The sequence below is a fragment of the Giraffa tippelskirchi genome, chromosome 9, assembly GCF_054371585.1.
Source record: "Giraffa tippelskirchi isolate mGirTip1 chromosome 9, T2T-mGirTip1v1.2.pri, whole genome shotgun sequence".
Taxonomy (NCBI): Eukaryota; Metazoa; Chordata; class Mammalia; order Artiodactyla; family Giraffidae; genus Giraffa; species Giraffa tippelskirchi.
Genome location: NC_137283.1, coordinates 14,990,946 through 15,014,547, shown reverse-complemented (window position 1 = coordinate 15,014,547; position 23,602 = coordinate 14,990,946). Strand labels below are relative to the sequence as shown.

Below are 23,602 nucleotides of genomic sequence, written 5' to 3'. Positions count from 1 at the left end.
TCTGCTCTTGTGCCAGACCTGGGTTCTATCCACCTTTCAACAAATCTGAAAAGGGAAAACATCTCATTGTTACTTTGCATTCTTTTCTTAGTAACTTGGAACACCTTTTCAAGTGTGTTGTCCACTTTATTTCTTCTTTGTGACTTGTCATTTCAGGTTTTTTTTGTATTTTTCTGTTGATGATTTGTAAGAATTCTTTGTATATCAGAGATTGTGACATTTTGTCTGTAATATATGGGACATCTTTTTAAGGTTAAGGTTGTGCTTCGAGACTAAAAGGAGCAAGTATTTACTGTGAATTTCTAGATAGGGCTCATATGCATGTTAAGAACTGAAACCTGCCTCTAGTTTCTCAGAAAGACTGTTTTATGACCCATTGATTGTGAATAATTCTCACTCACTTTGGTGGTGGTTCAGTCACTGTGTCTAACTCTTGCGACCCTGTGAGCTGTAGCCCACTAGGCCCCTCTGTCCATGGGATTTTCTAGGCAAGAATACTGGAGTGGGTTGCCATTTCTTTCACTTACGTTAGGCAGTACATAAAGGCTAAAAACCTTTGACCTTTGATGCCTGTGCATATATGCCCTGTTGAACCCTTTATTGTCACCGTAACCTCACCATTCCTTCCATCTTTGCTGTTTGATCACATACAGCCTTTCTTCCCATGTCCCTGGTTAGAAACCTTGGAGTCATCTGTGTATCTTTTCCAAGTTGAAGACTTTCTAGTTCTCAGGCTCCCTTCCCAGAAAGTAATTTTCCCTCCTCAGTCTGCCCCTATCCCTCTGGTTATTGCGATTATATTGGGTTGGACAATAAGTTCTTTCACGTTTTCCATAAGATGCAACAGAAAAACCAGAATGAACTTTTTGGTCAACCCAACACCGAGCCTGTGTGTTAGAATGATTTGATGTTTCCTCACTTCTCAAAAGTAAGATGTAGACCTTATTTACTTTTGTACCTTTAGACTCCATCATGACCTGGCCCATAGTAACCCCATGATTAATGTTTATTGTATTTGATATTTCCATGTAAAAGATGATGATGGTAAACCTCTATAGTCTATCGGTAGATTAACCTTTTCCCAAACTTTTTGTTACAAGGAATTTCAAGGTTCAGAGGAATTGAAAGAATACCAGGACGAAAGCCCCCTAAATGTATCTGTTGGGACTTATATCACTCTGGCACATAGTCAGCCCTCTGCTCAGAAACCTCCAGTGACTTCTTTTTTTTTTTTTTTTATGTAAAAATCCTTTATTTTATTTTTATTTTATTTTTTAAATTAATTTCTTTATTTTAGTTGAGGGCTAATTACTTTACAATATTGTAATAGTTTTTGCCATACATTGACATGAATCAGCCATGGGTTTACATGTGTTCCCCTTCCTGGACCCCCCACCCACTTCCCTCCCCATCCCATCCCTCTGGGTCATCCCATTGCCCCGGCCCTGAGCATTTGTCTCATGCATCGAACATGGAATGGTGTTCTGTTTCACATATGATAATATACATGTTTCAATGCTATTCTCCCAGAACGTCCCACCCTCACCTTCTCCCTCAGAGTCCATAAGATTGTTCTATGCATCTGTGTCTCTTATTCTGTCTCGCATATAGGGTTATTGTTACCATCTCTCACAATTTGTATGGAAATATAAGAAACCTCAAATAGCCAAAGCAATCTTGAGGAAGAAGAATGGAACTGGAGGAATCAACCTGCCTGACTTCAGGCTCTACTACAAAGCCACAGTCATCAAGACAGTATGGTACTGGCACAAAGATAGAAATATAGATCAATGGAACAAAATAGAAAGCCCAGAGATAAACCCACGCACCTATGGACACCTTATCTTCAACAAAGGAGGCAAGAATATACAGTGGAGAAAAGACAATCTCTTTAACAAGTGGTGCTGGGAAAACTGGTCAACCACTTGTAAAAGAATGAAACTAGAACACTTCCTAACACCATACACAAAAATAAACTCAAAATGGATTAAAGATCTAAACGTAAGACCAGAAACTATAAAACTCCTAGAGGAAAACATAGGCAAAACACTCTCCAACATAAATCACAGCAGGATCCTCCATGACCCACCTCCCAGAATATTGGAAATAAAAGCAAAAATAAACAAATGGGACCTAATTAAAATTAAAAGCTTTTGCACAACAAAGGAAACTATAAGCAAGGTGAAAAGACAGCCTTCAGAATGGGAGAAAATAATAGCAAACGAAGCAACAGACAAACAATTATCTCAAAAATATACAAGCAACTTCTGCAGCTGAATTCCAGAAAAATAAACGACCCAATCAAAAAATGGGCCAAAGAACTAAACAGACATTTCTCCAAAGAAGACATACAGATGGCTAACAAACACATGAAAAGATGCTCAACATCACTCATTATTAGAGAAATGCAAATCAAAACCACAATGAGGTATCATTTCACACCAGTCAGAATGGATGCCATCCAAAAGTCTACAAGCAATAAATGCTGGAGAGGGTGTGGAGAAAAGGGAACCCTCTTACACTGTTGGTGGGAATGCAAACTAGTACAGCCACTATGGAGAACAGTGTGGAGATTCCTTAAAAAACTAGGAATAGAACTGCCATATGACCCAGCAATCCCACTGCTGGGCATACACACCGAGGAAACCGAATTGAAAGAGACGCGTGTACCCCAATGTTCATAGCAGCACTGTTTACAATAGCCAGGACATGGAAGCAACCTAGATGTCCATCAGCAGACGAATGGATAAGGAAGCTGTGGTACATACACACAATGGAATATTACTCAGCCATTAAAAAAAAAATACATTTGAATCGGTTCTGCTGAGATGGATGAAACTGGAGCCCATTATACAGAGTGAAGTAAGCCAGAAAGAAAAACACCAATACAGTATACTAATGCATATATATGGAATTTGAAAGATGGTAACGATAACTCCAGTGACTTCTTACTGACTGTCGAGTCAGATGTAAATGGCTGCAGACTTTCCCATATGGTTGCAGCTTACAAATATCATCCTGCTTTGGTCAGGACTTTACCCTCACTTCATTGACTTTACACGTGTTGTTCCCTGCGTAGAACATGCTTCCCTCTTTGCTGGACCATAACTTTTGTTTATGAGGTGTGCTGAGTTCCCATAGCTCTAGTTGCTAACTCTTGTCATTGTATATAATTCCTGACCACATTATTAGCTCTTTGAAGGTGAGAACTCAGTACTATTTTGACTTGGCAGCCTAGCATGCTGACTCTCATTTGGCTGATACCTGGAAATAGCATTCCTGGTGTATCTGTAGTATAGTTTGAATCCAGCATTAATTTATAACACCTGTGTTGCCCCAAACAAAACGTACGCTCTGTTAGTGAAAAACAAAAGCTTATGAGTCCAGGCCAGTCTCCGTCTGTTTGATCAGCTTGCTGCAAGACTGTAAGTTCCTGCAAACAAAGGAAAGGTGTCCCGTGTTGTTGGTCCCTCCTTCTATGATTGTACCCAATAATCGATTTGCATTTGTGCTTTGGAGTCATTAAAACTTCCATTAAGTACAAAGTTAGAATAAAGGAGTCTAAAGTCTGAAAATTGCCCCGATGAGAATCACTGAGTTAGAGAGATTGACATGAGAAACACTTTAGAGGGAGGTCATTAGGCCTTAGTGACTGAAACCATCAGTGCGTCTCCAGATTGACTGTGATAGTTTTCAGGCTTGGCAACAGAGATAAAGATGATACCTCTGAGAAAGATAGGGACACTGGGAGGGGAAGCTCATGCTAGGGACATAGACTCCATACCACAACATGAAACTGGACTATGTCAGTTCCCTGCTCATAATGAATTGGTGACTTCTGTTGTATGTTGACAAGGCGCAGTTGTTTTGTAATGGTCAGGAGCCCTCATTAGATACCAGTCCATTCCCATCCTCCCTCCCCTAAACCATAGTTCATGCTCCAGCCATAGCTAATCACTTCTGTTTCTCTGAGTCTCTGGGCTATTTTTCATCATTATTTTGTAGGGGGCACTCTATTTCCTCTACCTGGAATGCCATCCATCGTCCACCAGGCAAACTCTCGTTCATCTTTCTAAGTCCTGTTCAGGTCAGTCACACCCTCTGTAAATACTTTCTTAGTCCTCTTGTGAGAGTACCTTTTACACTGTTATCCCATAACTTAACCTGAATGTCCCCTCCACCATATTCTGATCTGCTTACAGACAAGGGTGTTGTTCCCTTGTTTTTGTATAGAGCCTGGCCCCCACAGGTGCTATGAACCATTGGGTGAGCCTGGCATGTAACCCATCTGGATCATGAGAAAATTTCTTTTGTCTAAGAAGCCAGACTTGTGGTGAATTGTGGTGAATTTTCATTAAAAGAAAATCCAGATATAGTCTATATTTGTTTTTTTCCATGAGAACCCATGTTTACTTCTTATTTTCAGCAAGTTTGTCAAAGATGAAAGTGACCTTATCAGCTCTGGATACTCAGGAGAGTTCTTTCACACCTTTGGTCGTCATAGAACTTGCTCAGGATGTCAAGGAAGAAACCAAAGAATGGCTGAAAAACAGAATCATCACTAAAAAGAAAGATGGAGGTGAGTAAAATAAATATTACTCTGATTTAGTCATGCCCACTTGAATAAAACTATATTTACAAATGTGTTTCACAGTTTTCTGGTTGATCTATTTTTAAAATTCAAGTTCATTTCTTTGCTGTTTGTTCTATACCTAGGACTTGAAAGGAGGTCTTAAGTCAATGTTAGATTTTAAGTCTCTCTTAGACTGTAAACAACTTGAGTGATTTTGTTCACAGCTGTAAACTCTGCCCCTGTGTACAGTACCTGGTGCATAGTAGGTACTTAATAAATATTTGTCAAATGTATGAATATCTTTGAGTATTCTTTGTGTGTTGGTTGTGGTGCTAAGAGAGACAGAAACATGTCTGCCAGCAAGGATGTTACTGTCAGGGTAAGGAGACTGAATGCTAGATCCAGGAAGTCGAAGGAATAGGAAAAAAGCTAATGAAAAAGCTGTTACAAAACAGTGCATGATACTTAAAAATGACTCTCATATGTGTGCTTGCTATGAAAGTAAACAGAAGGAAGAAGTGACGCTTGGTGATGCTTTTCAGGGTGGTAAGAGATGACTTCATGGAAGAAGCCAAAGTTTAACCCTCTGCTCTCTGGCACAAAGGGGGCTGGACCTGGGTAAGAGGTGGAGGGCATTTTACCTGAGCAGATACTTCGTTGTTGTTCAGTCGCCGAGTTGTGTCCGACTCTCGGCGACCCCATGAACTGCAGCATGCCAGGCTTCCCTGTCCTTCACTATCTCCCTGAGTCTGCTCAAACTCATGTCCATCGAGTCAGTGATGCCATCCAATCATCTCAACCTCTGTCGTCCCCTTCTCTTCTTGCCCTCAGTCTTTCCTAGCATCAAGGTCTTTTCCAGTGAATCGTCTCTTCACATCAGGTGGCCAAAGTATTGGAGCTTCAGCCTTAGCATCGGTCCTTCATCAGACACTTCATAAAACTACACAAAACACCCCCTAAAGATGTCCCGGAGGTACACCTCTGAATAAAAGGAGTTCTAGAAAGGAAACAGAGAAAAAGGAGAGGAAGAAATCCTCAAAGAAAAACTCAGGACTGATGTATGCTTTTTCAGATTGAATGGGCGCATGCAATGCCCAGACTGGCTGAAACTGGCATATATGATTGGAACGTTTCAGAATCCTGGGGACAGGAAGACACTACAAAGTTCCAAAAAAAGAAAATAGGTCAGAAACACTGGAAGCTAGAAGGCAGTGAAGTAATATATGCATTTCTGAAGGAAAATGGTTTCAGTCTAGACTTCTGAACTCACCCAGCTGCCAACAAGGTGTGAGGGTAGAGTAAAGATAAGATCTTGAAAAAGATGATGTTGTCAGACTCTTTCTCTTCCCTCTATTGAGGGAAGACTTAAACAGTTAGCTTGGGGGGTTGAATTATCAATAAGTATATAATAAACTAAGCACATTATGAAACAAGATAGGTACCAACTTTTGGGAAATGGTAAGTTGTAGGAAAGGAAAATCATAGCACCTTGTAAGGCTCAACTATAATGTATGTAGCCATAATAATGAAAGTACTGTTGATGGAATGAAAAGGATGATATAATGATATTGTGAGAATGGTGTTATGGAAATGGTGGGTGGAAATGAGGGAGGTGGATTGGAAAGAGAGGTTAATCCTCATTTGCCAAAGTTTAAAAAAAAAAAAAAGCTCTAAAAGCATGTTGTCTGGTGACATGAAAACAAATCCTAAAGGAATCACATGAATAAGCTGAAAGTCATTGCTTCAGGGGTGGGGGGTTGCGATGAGAGAGTGCTCTTTTTCAGAACAACATTCTGACTAATGGTTTTCCATGAAAGTTATAGCACTTTGTGTTCCCCTAGCCATGTCTGAGAGTACCTTCCCTACATGCTGTGTCATTTGGGTCTTCCAAGCAAGAGATGCTAAGTGGGATTCAATGCACAGGAGGTTTGTAGAGGAGGTCATCTGTAGAAAGATAAAGTAGGACGGAACAGGCTTAGACACTGATAGCCTTCTGACTTTGGTGCATGTCTGCAGCTTGTGAAAGGAGAAAGGGAAGTAGGGAGACTTGGATAGGAAAAGCCTCAGACTATGGCATATTAGCCAGGCTCAGCATTGCACAGTGGGTTCATTCCGCTGTTCCCTGGGGTTCAGCCCATGGCCTAGGTGTGGGGTGCTGCAGTCAAAGGGGGTCAAGCGGACGGCTGTCAGTCAGCTCTGCTTCTCACAGCAAATTCTTTGGAGGGGAGAGCCGGGTGGAGTGGACCACTTTCGTGGCTAACACCCCCACCATCTATTTTTTCAATCTAAGTTGATCTTTGTAGTGTGAGAAGTGAAAAATAACATGTTGGTGTTGTTTTGCATTTATCTTAATATGGATGACATTAAGGATTTTCTATTTAAGAGCCATTTGTGTTTTCTTTAAATTGAACATATCTTTTATTTATTTTTTAACGCCTCTGTTGTAAAGTACCTAATAATGCCATAGCAAGTTAACCTTATTAATCCCCTGGGTAAGGAAAATATAAATTCTGCTTATTATCCTGCTCCATCTGATTGGTATTTTTATAACTCCTGTCAACACTTTATAGAGGATAAATAGTAAAGATATAAATGCACCTTAAAAAGTGATGTAGATAGAAATTAAAAATTAGTAAAAATTCCTTTTTCTACATAATCTTTTAAGTGAAATAATTACATATACAGTATCAAATAACAATATCTACTTATCTTTAAACCTAATTGAGTGTATTAATATTTTTGGGAAAAATCATTGAAAAATTATTTCACTGTTTATTATTCAGTATTTAACATTCACACAATCTGTTGTAGTCTTATGTAATTGTGTTACATTTGTTGCATTTTTATTGGGATATTTTATTTCAAATTAATTTTCTTAAATTTTTGTATTTTTATATTAAATTATATCCTTTTGCTTTGTTTTTTTACTTAGTGCTGTTTTATATTTAGAGCTAGCAAATATTTGATTCTTGTCTAATACCTATGTCTGATTTGAATAACTGACAAGCCACTTATTACATTTTCCAGTTTTGGCATTTATTTCAAAAAGCTATAAAGAACTGCCTTCTCCAGCTTACTTTTATTTATTATTTATTTGGGAGATGGATTTAAATTGTTAATAAAATTTATTTGCCTTCTGCCAAACTAGAAACAGAACACTTATTTAAAAGGCTTTCATATTTGAAACTTTCATGTTTATCACTTTCCAAGATTGTGCTCATCTTTTGTTTCCAAAGGTGCTCAGCTGTTGTTTAGACCGTTGTTAAATAAATATGAGAAAGAAACACTAGAAAATCAGAACTTGTATCTAGTTGGTGCCTCCAAGATTCGATTGTTGCTGGGGGCAGAAGCAGTGGGGTTGGTGAAAGAGTGCAGTGAGAACACCATGAGAGCCTTCACGTATGGAACCCGACACAACTTCAAAGATTTTGACGGTAAGTTCCAAGATTGTTTGTATCAGAATCAATTTATCAAAAGGAAGTCTTTGATGAATAGATCAGGGGTCAGCAAAGTTTTTCAGTAAAGGGCCTGATAGTAAATATTTTAGGCTGTGTGGACACTATGATCTGTCATAGTTACTCAGCACAACCATTGTCAGGCAAAAGCAGCCTGCAGCCATAAGCGAATGGATGAGGCTATGTACCAATAAAATTTTATTTCTCAAACCAGGTGGGATCAGATTTGGGGTTGCAGATTTACTTTGTAACCTCTGAAATAGATGAACACAAACTAAGATGACACATGTTACTTATTTATATAATTCTAAGTCTTAGAATGGTGATGTTCATTAGCTTGATATAAGTAAGAAGCACAGTAGTGTTTCATGTCCTATAATCCCCTATCCTGCTTCTGTTCTAGCCTCAAATGGGGTTTCAAAAGAGAGTGCTTTCTGGAAGGAACTGCTAAATCCAGGATGGCTGTGATAGCAGAGTAGGAGGTTGCTTTCAGAACCAAACTAGCTGGTCCCTTCCAAGGCCTTTCAGAGTTAGAAGATACAATTAGACTTCTTCAGACTGAGTCACTCTGGATTTTTATATATTGGTAAATAAATGATTGAAGTGAAATTCACCACATTTGAGGGGATTCACCTGTCAAAAAATGACACTATTTTCTTATCAGACTTTCTTCTCCCTCATGTATGTGAGGGATGTTGGATTCCACAAGGAAATTGGCCTGGGGTTGAGAGTTTGGAAGAGAATTTGCCATGTAGGCAAACTTCAGATCCATTCCTAATTAAAAATATTGTTAAAATTAAAGAATATATTACTTTCTGTTCATTTCAGTTAAATGAGGGCAAGCAAGTATCTACCATTTGGTTGTTTGAACCATATTATATAATCATTAGCATAATGATTGAAGAACTGTATTATGTGGAGCCATTACAGAATATTTTTATTCTTATAAAATATCCTTTTCTATTTAATTTTTATTACTTGGATTACTCTTTATGGTAATTATCTATTGTCTATACCATTATTTCATAATCCCAGGTTATTTGAATATTTTAGATTTTATTTTGGCTAATACTGAGAGAATAACTATGAATTTTTGTTTTGTTTTAGATGATAATGATGATTTCCTCAGCATGGCAGAACGTCAATTCATTATCAAACATGAACTTGAAAATCTTCGAGCCAGAGATGAAAAAATGATCCCTGGTTACCCCCAGGCAAAACTGTACCCAGGAAAATCGTTATGTAAGTCATTGTATCAACTAATTTCATGAATATACATTCTAATGCAATTATATTTTGCTTAGTATATGTAAGTAAATTATAATGACTTTTCCACCCTTACTGAAACACTTACACAACTTTACAGTAATTTATTTTTTCACCATTATATATTTTGCCTTTAGACCTTCATGATATTGTAGCTTTAGATCAAGTTGTTTGTTCTTTATGGTTCTCAACTTCTTCTTTATCAAGGTTCACAACATTCAGTAAGCTTAAAATTCAGTGTGAATGCATTTGCATATTACTCAGTTAAAATTAGCCAAGTTTACCGTATGCCCAGACATTATAGTGTAATGAAAATCTGTGGAGGAATAAAAACTAGACACATGGTCTTTTCCTGGAGCCTTCTTCCCATATCCTCTCATCTCACTGAGTATGAACAGATACAAACATAGAAAGACTTAGGAAGAGTCACAGTGGGACATCATACCTGAATGCAAATTAGCAGTTTGTAACTTTGTGATTTTGTGTAATTCCATTTGAATGAAAATACCAGTTTGTAGACTGAAAGTATTTACGACATGTAATTCCAGATTTTCCTGAAACCCAGATAATAGCAAGGCCCAGAACATTTTTGCTGCCTAAGAAATTCTTTAAACGTATCAGTTTTTGTGTCCCCAGTCTCATTTCCTTGTAATAGTCAGTGTCACCCAGGAGGACAGATGCCCGAGTCAGTCCGTATTCAGATTTTCTCACTTGTCACCAAATAGTTTGTTTAAACCAAGATCCAATCATAGATCACTCTTTTTTTGTTTTTGTTATTATATCTCTTAAGTCTCTCTCTCTTTTTTATTGTATTGAAGTACATATCACATAAAATTTACCATTTTCAAAACTTTCAAATGTACAGTTCAGTGGTGTTAAATACATTCATAATGTTTTACAGCCATCAACATTGTCCATCTCCCTAGTTCTTTCCATCTTGTGAAACTGAAACTCTGTATCCATTAAATAATCACTCTCCCACCTTGTCTTGCTCTAAGATGTGGCAACCACCACTTCACTTCTATCTTTATGGTTTTGACTGTTCTGTGTATCTCAAATAAGTGAAATCAGACAATGTTTCTCTTTTTGTGACTGGCATATTTCACTTGGTGTCATGTCCTCAAGTTTTATCTTTGTTGTAGCGTATGTCAGAATTCCCTTCTATTGAAGACTACACAGTGTTGCATTGTATGTATGTACCGCGTATTGTTTATTCATTCCTTCATCAGTGGCTGCTTGGGTTGCCTCCACTTTTTGGTTATTGTGAGTAATGATGTAATGTAAGGACCATGGGTATACACATATTTCTTTGAGATCCTGCTTTCATTTCTTTTTGGTATATAACAAGAAATGGAATTCCTGGATCCTATGATAATTCTATTTTTAAATTTTTTGAAGTACTTCCATCCTGTTTTCCACAGGGACTGTACCATTTCAGATTCCCGCCAACAGTGTACAGCATTGCAGTTTCCCCGCTTCCTTGCCAACAGTTACTATATTCTGATATTTTGATAGTAGCCATCCTAACAGGTATGAGGTGCTATCTCATTGTAGTTTTTGACTTGCACTTACCTATTGATTGTTGATACTGAGTATATGTCTTCTTTGGAGAAATGTCTATGCATGTCCTTTGCCTATTTTTGAATCAAGTTTTTGTTGTGATTGTTGAGTTTTAGGCATTCTCTGTGTATTCTGGATACTAATCCCTTATGAGATATATGATATGCAAATGATGTTTTCTCCCATTCTGTGGGCTGCCAGTTTTTACTTTGGTGATACTGTCTTTAGATGCACAAAATTTTAACATTTTCCTGTACCTTTGGTTCATATCCAAGAAATTATTGCCAAAGACACCATCCTGAAGCTTATTCTCTGTGTTTTACATTAGGAACTTTATAGTTTTGGATTTTATTTATTTATTTATTTTAGTTTTGGATTTTAGGTTTAGGTTTTTAATCCATTTTGAGTTAATTTTTGTGTATGGTGTTAAGCAACTTCATTCTTTTGCATGTGGATATCCAGTTTGCACCCATTTGTCAAAAACTATTCTTCACTCATTGAGTCGCCCTGGTACTCTTGTAAAAATCATTTGACCACATATGTGAGAGTTCGTTTCTGAGCTCTCTATTCTATTCCTTTGGCCTGTATAGTCTGTCTGTATGCTAGTATGACACTGTTTTGATTATTATGGCTTTATGGTAAGTTTTGAAATCAGGAAGTTTTGTTTTTCTTTTTTAAAATTGTTTTGGCTGTTGGAGTTTCCATGAAATTCAATATGCACTTTAGGATGGGTGTTTCTAATTTTGCAGAAGACATCATTGGCATTTTGGTAGGAATTGCATTGAATCTGTAGATTACTTTGGATAGTATTGACATTTAACAAGATCAACTCCCATGGATATGGGATATGTCTCTATATATGTATGTTTTAATTTCTTATAGCATTGATTTATCGTTTTTATTTGTATAAGTCTTTCACCTCCTTGTTGTGTGTCAGTAGCTCAGTCATGTCTGACTCTTTGCGACACCATGGACTGTAGCCTTCCAGGCTCCTCTGTCCACGGGATTCTCCAGGCAAGAATCCTGGAGTGGATTGCCATTCCCTTCTCCAGGGGATCTTCCTCACCCAGGGATTCAACCTGGGTCTCCCACGCAAAGAGTCAGACATGACTGAGCTACTGACACACAACACACAACAAGGAGGTGAAAGACTTATACAAATAAAAACTATAAAACAATGCTATAAGAAATTAAAACATACATATATAGAGACATATCCCATATCCATCTGAGCCACCAGGGAAGCCCTTCACCTCCTTAGTTAATTCCTAAGTATTTTATTCTTCATGATGTTATGTTATTGAAAATAGAATTGTTTCCATCATTATCTTTTCAGATAGTTCATTGTTAGGGTATAGAGATGAAACTGATTTCTAGGTGTTGACTTTGTGTCCTGCTACTTTACTAACTTCATTTATTGGCTTTGATAGTATTTTTGTGGAAATTTTAGGGTTTTCTGCATATAAGATGATAGCAGCAGCAGCAGCAGCATCTGTGAACAGAGACAATTTTACTACTAACTTTTCAGTGTTGATGTCTTTTATTTCTTTTACTTGCTTATTTGCTCAGGCTAAAACTTCCAATAGCATGTTTAATAAAAGTGATGAAAGTGATTATCTTTTGTCTTATTTCTGATTTTAGAGGAAAACTTTCATTCTTTCACCATTCAACAGGATGTGGGTTTTTTTTTCCTCCCCTTCATTCTGTTAATGTGATATATTACATAGATTGATTTTAGTATATTGAACTATCCTTGAATTCTCAGAATAAATCCTACTTGTCATGGCGTATAATCCTTTTAACATGTTGCTGAATTGACTTTGCTAGTATTTTGCTGAGGAATTTTGCATCTTTGTTCATGAGGGATATTGGTCTATAGTTTTCTCCTCTTGTAGTGCTTTTGTCTGACTTTGTGTCAGGGCAATTCTGGCCTCATACAGTGAGTTAGTAATGTTCCTTCCTCTTAAATTTTTGGGGAAAATTGGAGAAGGATTGGTATTAGTTTTCCTTTAAATAGTGGTAAAATTTACCAGTGAAGGTATCAAGTTCAGGTTTTTTCTTTGTCATGAGATTTTTTTTAGTTACTCCTTTATAATTATAAATCTGTTCACATTTTCTCTTTCCTCCTGATTTAGTTTTGCTATCTTTTGTGTTTCTAGGAATTTGTCCATTTCATCTAGGCTAGCCAGTTTGTTGGTGTACAGGTATTCATAGTATACTCTTACAATCTTTTTGATTTCTCTAGAATCAATAGTAACATACCCATTTTCATCTCTGATTTTAGTAATTTATGTTGTCTGTTTTTCTCAGTTCATCTAGCTAAAGATTTGTCAATTTTGTTGATCTTTTCAAAGAACCAACTTTTGGTTTTTGTAATTTTCTCTGTTATCTTTCTATCCTGTTTGATTTATCTCTGCTCCAATCTTTCTCATTTTCTTCCTTCTGCTAGTTTTGGGTCTAAATTGCCCTTCTTCTTCTAATTCCTTAATAGTAAAGTTAGGTTGTTATTTGAGATCTTTCTTGTTTTTAAATAAAAGCATTTATTGCTATAAACTGCCCTGTTAGACTTGCTTTCTCTGTGTCCCATATGTTTTGGTATATTGTGTTTGGTTTTCATTCATTTCTAGGTATCTCCTAATTTCCCCTGTAGTTCTTCCTTGACCCACTGGCTGTTTCAAAATGTGATGTTTACTTTACACACATTTGTGAATTCCTCAGTTTTCCTTCTGTTATTGATTTCCAACTTCATCCCGCTGTGGTCAGAGGATACTTTTTATAATCCATATCTTTTTAAATCTGTTGAGGCCTAACATATGGTCTGTCTTGGAAAATGTCCCGTGTACACTCGGGAACCAAGAGTGTGTTCATTCTTTACTGCCTGACTTCCATGTAAACTGCATTATGTTGTTTCCTCTGTCGCTGAGTTCGTCATGTGGTACAGATGCTTTTGCTTGCTCTCCTTGTTGACCTGTATGACTTTTGGAAGGTGTCTAAACTTGAATGTAGGTGCTTATCATTTCTCTTTGTCTGCATTTCCAGTTATCTGTGTATGTCTTGATATTAATTACCCTGTAGCAGTTTTTTGTTGGACATACTGTCTTTGCTGTGCAGATTAAAGATGACCGTGATTTCAAAAACATTTTCTTCAGTTCCCTTTGAAGAGTTATTTGGTTTTATTTTCTGTTCTTGTCTTTAAGAATGCCATTTGTGTGTGTGTGTGTGTGTGTGTGTGTAATGTGTATACTTATATATATATGTGTCTTATATATTTTCTGAAATATTTTAAAGTTTTTATGTAACTTTTTAGGCATGTCCACCATTTTCCAGCTTTGTTCTTTCAGTCTTTACTTTTTCAGTAGCTTTTACGGTGACTTTCTTTGTGTCTGTAATAGTTTTATTTTTCTGATATTTTGATTTTCCAGGCTCCCACCTTCAGCTCTCATAGGTTTTCCTTGATTTTAATTTCAGAGATGTGGCTTGCTTTAATTTCATGAACTCCTTGAAGAATTCCATAATTTTTCTTTGCTCTATGCTGTAACTTTTTTGCTGGGTTTCTTCTCTGCCTTTTTAAAAAATGATTTTCCTCTTTTCTCTTACAGTATTCTTGCATAGTTTGATGTCAGTTTCTTTGTGGCATTTGCTTATTTTTTTAATGAACCCCTATTTTTTCCAGACCAGCTATTTTGGGAAGGAAGTGTGTGTATTGGGAAGAGGGGATCTTGGGGGGCCTCCAGTCAGGAACTGTGGTGGTCAGGAGCTTGGATTCTGCCTGACAGTGTGTTCTCCTTGAGTCATCTTAGAGCCTCCGTGGAGCTCTTTTCTTTATTTCTTCATTTATTTGACTGTGTTGGGCCTTAGTTGCATCATGCAGGACGTTTCATTGCAGTGCTCGGCCTCAGTAGTTGTGGTGTATGGGTTTAGCTGCCCTGTGGCACGTGGGATCTTCGTTCCTGGACCAGGGATAGAACCTTCATCCCCTGCATTAGAAGGTGGATTCTTAACCACTGGACCACCAGGGAGGGTTAAATCCCTGGAGCCCTGTTCTTAAGAGAAGTGTTGCTGGGTTGACTTTTCCGTCTGTGGGCAACCAAGACCACAGCTGCATTGCTGCCTCTGTCCATCCTCCGTGCCAGTAGGCAGCTCTTTTCCCAAGATGGCAGACGTGCCCTTTCCCTCCTCCAGCCTTGTGTCTCTGGTCTGGCTGTGGTCCCAGGCAGGGAGCACCCCCTTAGCCTGCATTCTGGGTACAGGGACAGTAGTTTCCCACCCCTCAGTGTGTAAGGAGAACCCCGCCCCCTGCCTGCTTGGCCCCAGCTTGCTCTTAGCTTAGAACCCTGGGCTGATTTTTAAGGCCACTTTTCATAGTTTCTCATTTCACTTTATAGTTTTTTGTTTGTTCATTTGTTTTACTGTCATCAAAGGTAGGGTTTCCCTTTATGGCTCTTATTTCCTTTGTTGTTTTTAATTTGGCCTCATGAACAAGAACAGGACAGGGATGTCTTTCTGCCACCACTTGTTACCAGGAGGTCCACATTCTGTTTCTGGTTATACGTGTGTCCTAGTCCTCAGCGGCCATCTTGGGGCATCCCTTTTCTAGTTTTCTGTGTGAGCTGAGATCTCCTCAGACTCTCTGACTGCCTTTGCCTGTTGATTCCTAGTAATTAACAGTCATGCAAGTAACCTGGCGAAAAATTTTCTTTTTAAAGAGGTGTTGAGAGAGGGGAGACTTTCTTGTATATTAACTTTATCCTAAGGGATATTATTTAGTTTAGGTAAAAGCTCTGTCTCAAAATGTCTATCAGATGATTGTCATGTTTTGATGGATGGGGTATGGCAATCCCTAGTGAGGTTTTTAAATATTATATTGTTATTCTTTTTTAGGACATTACAATAACTACCTCTGAATATCTTATGTATACGAGTGGATAAATTAGAGTGGTCAGATATATTCTGTCTTCTAAAATTAGTATTGCTTTATGAGAAGAATAGAGAGAATGTCAAGTAAATATCCTGTAGCAGGCGTGCATATAAGACAAACCATTAATGTGTGTGTTTGTGTATTGCTGGGTATCATACCATATATCTGTGTTATCTGTGTATGTCTCTACACACACTGTGTTTTGCCACATACATATTTGCAGTTATTATGTTGAGCAGGGATGAAAACAATACAGGAATATAAAAATGCATTTTGAAAACGCAGGTATCCCTGAGAAGCAGTTTGTTCCTCTTTAAGACAGGAGGGGTCTGTTCACACCTGAGCCCTGGATGCAGGCAGGGCCTGGGAGGGGGGCCAGTGGCAGGGCAGCGGGGGCCCTGTGTTCCCCGAGCAGCCTCCTCTCCCTGTGGGTGCTGTGTGCTCATCGCCCCTCTGCTGGATTGGAGGCAGCGTCACCTGTCCTCCCTGTTGCATAGAGACACTGTAAGGAATTGTGAGGGGGACTTTTGTGTTTACTTTTATGTCACATTAACTGAAGGCTGTGTTAGTATTGTCATTGCATTATTTTATTTAGAGGGTCCTAGTATAAGCCAAGTTACAGTCTCTCTTAAATTAGATTATGGTTAGTGTGACTAATTCTTAAACGGCTGTAATAGTAATAGTCCTGGTGCTTGACAGTGGATCATTCAGCGTTCTTAAAGAAAGGAATCTTGGTTTAAATTGTTCCTTTCTTTATTTCTTAATGTTTATTTTTATTTGTTTAGCTGCACCGGGTCTTGATTTTGGCACATGGGATCTTTGTTGTGCTATGCAAACTCTTAGTTGCAGCACGTGGGATCTAGTTGCCCGACCAGGGAGACCAGGGATTGAACCCAGGCCCCCTGCATTGGGAGCACAGAGTCAGCCGCTGGACCTCCAGGGAAGTCCTAAATTGTTCCTTTCTTTAAATAGGGATGGACAGCATTATATTTTCCTTTGACGGTAAGGCTCACGTTAATTACATTTTTAGCTGACAAGAGAAAAGTCCAAGGACTGACTGAAGAAAAAAGAAAAAAAAGCCTCCTCTATTTTTAGAAGCTGAAACCGGAACCATGCTTTTGGCATTGGTGGTGAAGAGAAGCCCAGTAATTTAGGACTTGCAGCTTTATAGTCTCTCTGAGTCCCTTAGTTTGCAACCCTATTTTTAGAGGTTTACAAGCACCTTTGTATGCAGGCCTGGAATGTCTTCTATAGCAGAATGGCATCATTTCTTTAAAAAGAGCTTAGAAATAGTAAAATAGTAGGTTAGATGCCATAAGTCAGTTCAAAGTTAAACTTGATGTAGTAGTTGAATAGGATAGTGATAGAAGAATAAGATACAGCTGAGCCTCCCTCAGTAAGAGCTAAGAAGCAGAACTGATGTGGGTGATTGCCTTTCACTCCTGTTAGCTGAAGGAAACAATTCACTGAAACACTTTAGAATAAAAATGTTTAAAAAATGGATTTGACAGCACCAGAGCTCATATAACTTAAACCATATACTTTTTTACTCTAGTTGTTGATATTTTGACTATATACCTTTTTCAGTCACGAAGAACGAGGCTTTTTATCACATCCCTAGCTTTTTAAGACTTTTCCCCTCTGTATAACTTACACATGAGATGTAGTTGTAAGAAGAACCAGCTATTAAGAATCCTTTTTTTTTTTTGAGATCCGTACTTTTTCTTGTATCTTCAAAATCAGTTTTATCTTTTCCAACCTGATAACAAAGGCCTACATTCACAAACAGCAAGTATCAAAATCAGAAAAACACTTCCTGCTTCCAGCAGTCGTTTGACCAGTATGACTTTAATACTTCTACACGTATCTGAGACGAACAAATGTAACCAAAGACAGTGTCCCTCGTGATCATATTGATAATTTTTCCTATTGTTAGTATCAAATATCTCTTCTTTATTATCCTCCCCCCCATTTCTAAGAAGTTAGGTTTTCCTTAAAATTACACTGAAGGTTTTGTAATAGGACCTCTGTCCTGAGATGCCATCTCTCTTTGTTACATGTAGTATATCTACATGGAAAACAAATCGTGTTTCTCTTCCACGCTGCAGATACTAACTTGCTGTCCTCCTTGAGGGGCCTGTTGCCTGATATGCTCATCACTTGTCTGTGGGAACAAGGTAGATTGGAGATAAAGAAGGCAGCCCTCAGTAGAGATGAGCTGATAAACCTTAAAGAACTCCGAGCTTATCCATGGATGCAAACAGTGGGCCTTTCTTTCTGGATGAATTCCATTTTATAAGCGGCCGTAGTCTTTAGGAAGAGACTGCTGGGAACTCATGTGAAAAGTACCCCATCTCCCCAGATAGGGCACAAGGCAGTGCATCTGAGTTCTCCGTGAACAGAACACGTTTCCTCAGAAAGACCCAAAGACCCGCCCGCCCAGAGTCACTCTAAATAATGATGGGTGAAAGATTACCCCGTGTTCATTTAATATCACTGGGGGATATTGTCTTCGGTTAAATTTGTTTGTCTTTCTGTAACCGACCTGGGTTCTTGGCCTCTATTCAACAGAAATTGATAAGAGGCCAGGTGAAATTCGGGCAAGGCTTTACTGGGACTTGTGCTTTAGCACATGGGCAAGCAGTGACAGGTGCCCTTGCTCACTCCTGGGCATGAGGGGCAGGGGACGGGTTCAGGTATGAGGGTGGGCGCGGATTGGTGGGTCAGGATGGAGGGCGGGTTTACCTGCTCTGTCCACCCCCTCAGTGGTGCTGTGTGCAGGGATCATGGCGGTACCCTGCTTCTGCTCTCAGCGCCTCAGAAGTGGCAGTTGGTTTGTGGCCTTTTTGAATCTCACTGTTCATAATTTTGCTCCAACTGCACCTGGCCTGTGTAAGGTAAGTTTTAGTCCCTTATATTCTGTTGCTGCAAGAAACTTTTGTCCAGGTGCAAACACTTCTGTGAAGGGTCCCAGGTCCCAGCCTCTCGCATCTCCTAGATATGTGCACAAGTGTTACAATCATACCAAATGATTGCTGAAAGCAGGAAGTCTTTTTTTTTTTTTTTTGGTATTTGCTGGCTGTGAACGTAAGCCTTTGTTAGCAGATTAGAAAAGAGAAAAATGGTTTTGAAAATACTCCGTATCAGTGAGCATGAATTGAACATCATCTTATTTTCACTGTAGTGGGAAGACAGATGAGTAAAATTTTTCTAGAGGCTATTTTGTAATATGTATCGAAGTTTAATACACATATGCTGTGTTCTTGGACCTAGCACTTCTAAATATATATAACAAGGAAATCATGGGCACGTGGGGAAAGTTATAGCTACAAGGATTTTAACATTATTTATAATAGCCAAAAAAGGAAACATTTTTCAATAGAGGGTTAGTTCAATTATAGCACTTAATGGAAGGGAATATTATGACACCATGTAAAATGATATTCATGTTCTATTTACATTGGCATTGAGAAATACTCATCATTTGCTACCACTTCTTGAGAAGATTACAGAATGATGTGTAGCGAATGGTTCCTTTTGTATCTAAAATAAATATTTATGGATGTTTCTTTTGAAGTCAGCTTACACACTTAATTGCTATTTACAGTGGTTAATTTTTTGTGGGAGGGAGAGAATAACCAGGGCCTCTCCAGTTCTAATCTGTGCATTTCTGTAAGATTGAAAATGTTACATCAATTTGTATTGCTTTCATAGTCAAAGGAAATAGTGAAGATGTTGACGTCCCGAAGAACAGAAGAATACCCCTTGGGAGCAGGCAGGACAGTACTGGGCTTTATGTAGCCCTTTTCTCTTCCTGGAGAGTCTGGGTAGCATTTGATGAAAGTGTGTCACGAAAAATCTCAAACCTGTCTCGTCATTTCCTTCCGCAGTGAGGAGGCTGCTCACGTCTGGCATCGTGGTTCAGGTGTTCCCGCTGCATGACAATGAGGCCCTGAAGAAGCTTGAGGACGCCTGGTATTCTCGACTTACCTTGAAGTTTCAGCCCCTAGGTATGTGTCAGTGCCGGCTCTTAGAGGAGGACACAGCAGTGGTGATGTCCTTCTTGGGTGGATATTTAATGCTGTGATGGGCAGGACTCACCAGCTGGGTGTGGGCAAAACAAATGGTGAGGAGGATAAGGTGGGTTGCATGATCTATTTATTTTCTTCTTAATATCATTTTAGATGAAGTGAATTACAGGCTTTTATTAAATGTCACCAATGACACGGGCAATCCAGAGTGGCCATCCTGAGTGTGTGTCTGATTTGTTGTAGAACATAGTTTGTACGAATCCACTCTGACCATGAATATTTCGTATTTGAAAATTGCTGTTTCTTTAGAGCTAATTATTTGGAGTGAGCCAAGCTCTGCTCATTCTTAGCAGCAGACTAGCAGGCATAAGCATCTTTTGAGATAATTCATAAGGATCTTGGTGTGCATTACTGGATCTGTCCATTTTCTCTGAAGGCACTTAGAAGAATAATCGTTAATTTATTCAGTGGATGTTGAACATTATTCTGTGTAAACTTATGTCAATATGGATGTTCAAGTTTTTTGGTTTAGTGATTTTTTTAAGCATAAAGATTATATTTAAGCTGGTAGTTTTCACCATAAGTATTACTCTCAGTTTCTTTAAAGAACATTGCCTTTTTGACTTTGTTTAAAGGAATTCCTCTAAAATTTTCTTTCCAATTTCCATTTCTGAAAATGGTCATTATAATGTTGTCATAATGAGCAAAAAATCATTTTAGGGTCCAATTTTGAAATTGAATTTTGAGTTTTTACTTGAATTCTTTGAAAGGAAAAATGTTGATAGTTCCAGGTGATGTAAAAATCATCCTATGTTTCACTTATACAACGTTTTTTCACTTTGTTTAGCCTTTAGGTGGCTATAAATTTACATATTACTTCTAGGTCTTATAAGTGACAGTCTCCAGTAGCTATATCTTAGAAAGCAAGTGGGGAAAAGCGAGTTGATGGTGAAGGCTGAGCAGGGGTGTAGTAGTGGTCTTGAGGCCTCTGGAAGAGCTGGGGCTCTGGAAGATCTTGAACTTGTCCTGAGATCAAAAGAGAGAGGTGGTTTGATTTGGAGCCCAGGGCCATGAATGTCTTTTTTTTTTTTATTGCTTGGGTATCTTTTAACCTGATTCTCATTTTAGGTTACTTTGTCATACCCTCTGTTTTTTTTTTTTTTTTTTTTTTTAACATGCTCCTGAGTTAATAGAAGAATTAAAGATAGGGGAAAATAGTATCTTTGTTTAGTCTGAACCATCCCTGTAGACTGATCTGATGCATTATCTTGAAACACTGTGTTTTTCTTTTTTTTAAACTGCATGTAATTAACCAAGAAATACTAATTCTGACTATTACACCTCCCTTACCACCTGCATCCCACCCTGGTCCCAATGCAGGATGCTTTTACAGTCTAAGCACTCACCCATGTAGATGTGGCTGACAAAGGACATGGTGTTCGTGACCTCTTTTGCATTAGTTAGCTTGTGTCAAGTTCACAGACGGTTAACAGTGATGTTGCTTGGCCCTTCTTCTGCCCAGTGCGTGTATGAAAGTTTAGATAAATGTATTCCATGGCTGTTCTAGAAGTTAACATGTAGAATATTGTTTGTGCTTTTGAATAATTTTTCTTCAGGGTATTGAAAAGTTTTCCATGATACATTGATGAAAATATATAGCTTTGGGTGGAGGGGGGGAGCAGGATACTGTGGATGGGAAGTCTTCTTTGAAAATAACCTCTATTACTGTAAAGTATTAAAGTGAGAGAAAAATGGGGACCAGAAAGTAAACCCCCAAATTAAGATGATTCATTGGCTGTGAGACTTCCTGGTGGTCTAGTGGTTAAGACTCTGTGCATCCACGGCATGGGCCATGGGTTCCATCCCTAGTTGGGGAAGTTCTTCATTCTGAGAGGTGTGGTCAGTAAAAAAATAAAAAGATGGTTCATTGGCCATGGCTGATTTAAACTAGGAACCTTGGAGATTTGGGATGAGCCCAAGGTGAGTTTTTCCTTGTGAAGAGGGAGGGCATCCATCAGTGAGGAGGCAAAGAGAAGCAGGCCTGGGATGCCTGGCAGAGCCGCCCCAAGAGCTGTGGCCTGAGCCCGAAGCCCAGGGAGGTGTCAGGCTTGCTCTGCAGACAAGCGGGACCTTTGTACTTCTGGAGGATGAATTTACTATTACACACTGATTGGGAAATAAGGTTGTTAAATGATCCCCACTTAACTGAAGTGAATAAGCTTACTTGAAATGATTATTAAAAAAAAAAGTCTTTGGCAGTCTGTGCTAAAGGTCTCTTTTTTCCCCCTTTGATTGTAGACAGAATTCGTAGCTACTTTGGAGAAACCATCGCTCTTTATTTTGGATTTCTGGAGTATTTCACGTTTGCCTTAATCCCCATGGCCATCATTGGGTTACCTTACTACTTGTTTGCTTGGGAAGACTATGACAAGTACGTGATCTTCGCCTCGTTCAACCTGCTCTGGTCCACGGTGATCTTGGAAGTGTGGAAGCGAGGCTGTGCCAGCATGACCTACCGGTGGGGTACCCTGGTCATGAAGAGGAAGTTTGAGGAGCCCCGGCCAGGGTATCACGGAGTCCTGGGTATCAATGCAGTCACTGGCCGGGAGGAGCCGCTCTACCCCAGCTACAAGAGACAGCTGCGCATTTACCTGGTCTCCCTGCCCTTCGTGTGCCTCTGTCTCTATTTCTCTCTGTTTGTCATGATGATTTACTTCGACATGGAGGCCTGGGCCTTGGGTCTGCACGAGGACAGTGGGTCCGAGTGGACCAGCCTCTTGTTGTACGTGCCCAGCATCATCTACGCCATCGTGATCGAGATCATGAACCGCCTATATCGATATGCTGCTGAGTTTTTAACCTCATGGGGTAAGACTTGACGCTTTGTATTTATGTCTTATCTGCCTTTAAGAAACATTGCTTCGATCATAGGATTCTTAGAACCACTACCTGGCAAAGCAGATAGATGTTGCTCTGGGCTTGTTGTAGAGACACAAGGAGAAGTTCATGGGCTCTGGGAACTCCCATGATCTCCAGGTCACGGTTCTCCCAGCTCTGATGTATTGTTAGTTACTATGTTCTAGGTGCCCTGCTAAGCACTTTATCCATAGTTCCTCGTCTTCCCCTCCTTAGGGCACCATGAAATAGAAGTTATTTCACAATTTTATGGAGAAAGATACAGAGCGTTATCAAGGTTCAGACAGCAAATGGCAGAGCCAGGCTTATCCAACCTGTGCTTCTCATACTATATTGTGTTTTATGCTAGGGATAAGATTGACTGAATCATCACCGTACTCTGTATCTAGGGTCTGAAAACCACTTATGTAATTGTGTGGGGCAGAGGTCGGCCATTGAACTCAGTGAAGGAGGGTGTTCTTGTCTGTCTCTGTGGTAAAAGGTGAACTTGGTTATAGTTTAAAAAGGGTCTTGATAGGTAATTTTCTCTTTAATTAATTTATTCAGTCAGACAAATAAATATGCTATTAATATATTAACCCCTAGGAAGAAGTCTAGGCATGAACTTCTGTACCATACAGATATTTTAAATTCTTTATATTAGTTATATAACAACAGACACCATTTATTTGGGACTTCTCTGGGGGCTCAGACGGTAAAGAATCTGCCTGCAAAGAATCCTCCTGCAATGCGGAAGACCCGGGTTTGATCCCTGGGTCAGGAAGATCCCCTGGAGAAGGAAACGGCAACCCACTCCAGTATTCTTGCCTGGGAAATCCCACAGACAGAGGAGCCTGGCAAGCTACAGTCCATGGGGTCACAAAGAGTCAGACACGACTGAGTG

The 23,602-nt window shown here is 39.0% G+C and overlaps 1 protein-coding gene across 40 annotated transcripts in view; it reads left to right on the top strand.

Annotated features, from left to right (window-relative positions):
* Window positions 1-23,602, top strand: part of ANO10 (anoctamin 10) — a 254,468-nt gene that overhangs the window by 49,425 nt on the left and 181,441 nt on the right. For 22 of the 40 annotated variants that reach the window (XM_081527793.1, XM_081527777.1, XM_081527797.1 and 19 more), the window contains 5 exons: window positions 4,427-4,579; window positions 7,810-8,007; window positions 9,136-9,270; window positions 19,663-19,782; window positions 22,102-22,671. In XM_081527793.1, coding sequence (XP_081383919.1) covers window positions 4,441-4,579; window positions 7,810-8,007; window positions 9,136-9,270; window positions 19,663-19,782; window positions 22,102-22,671 — 1,162 coding nt within the window. In that variant the 5' untranslated portion in view covers window positions 4,427-4,440. Of the gene's footprint in view, window positions 1-4,005; window positions 4,088-4,426; window positions 4,580-7,809; window positions 8,008-9,135; window positions 9,271-19,662; window positions 19,783-22,101; window positions 22,672-23,602 lie in introns of all 40 variants that reach the window. The other 18 variants (XM_081527775.1, XM_081527762.1, XM_081527760.1 and 15 more) reach the window with 1 other exon arrangement.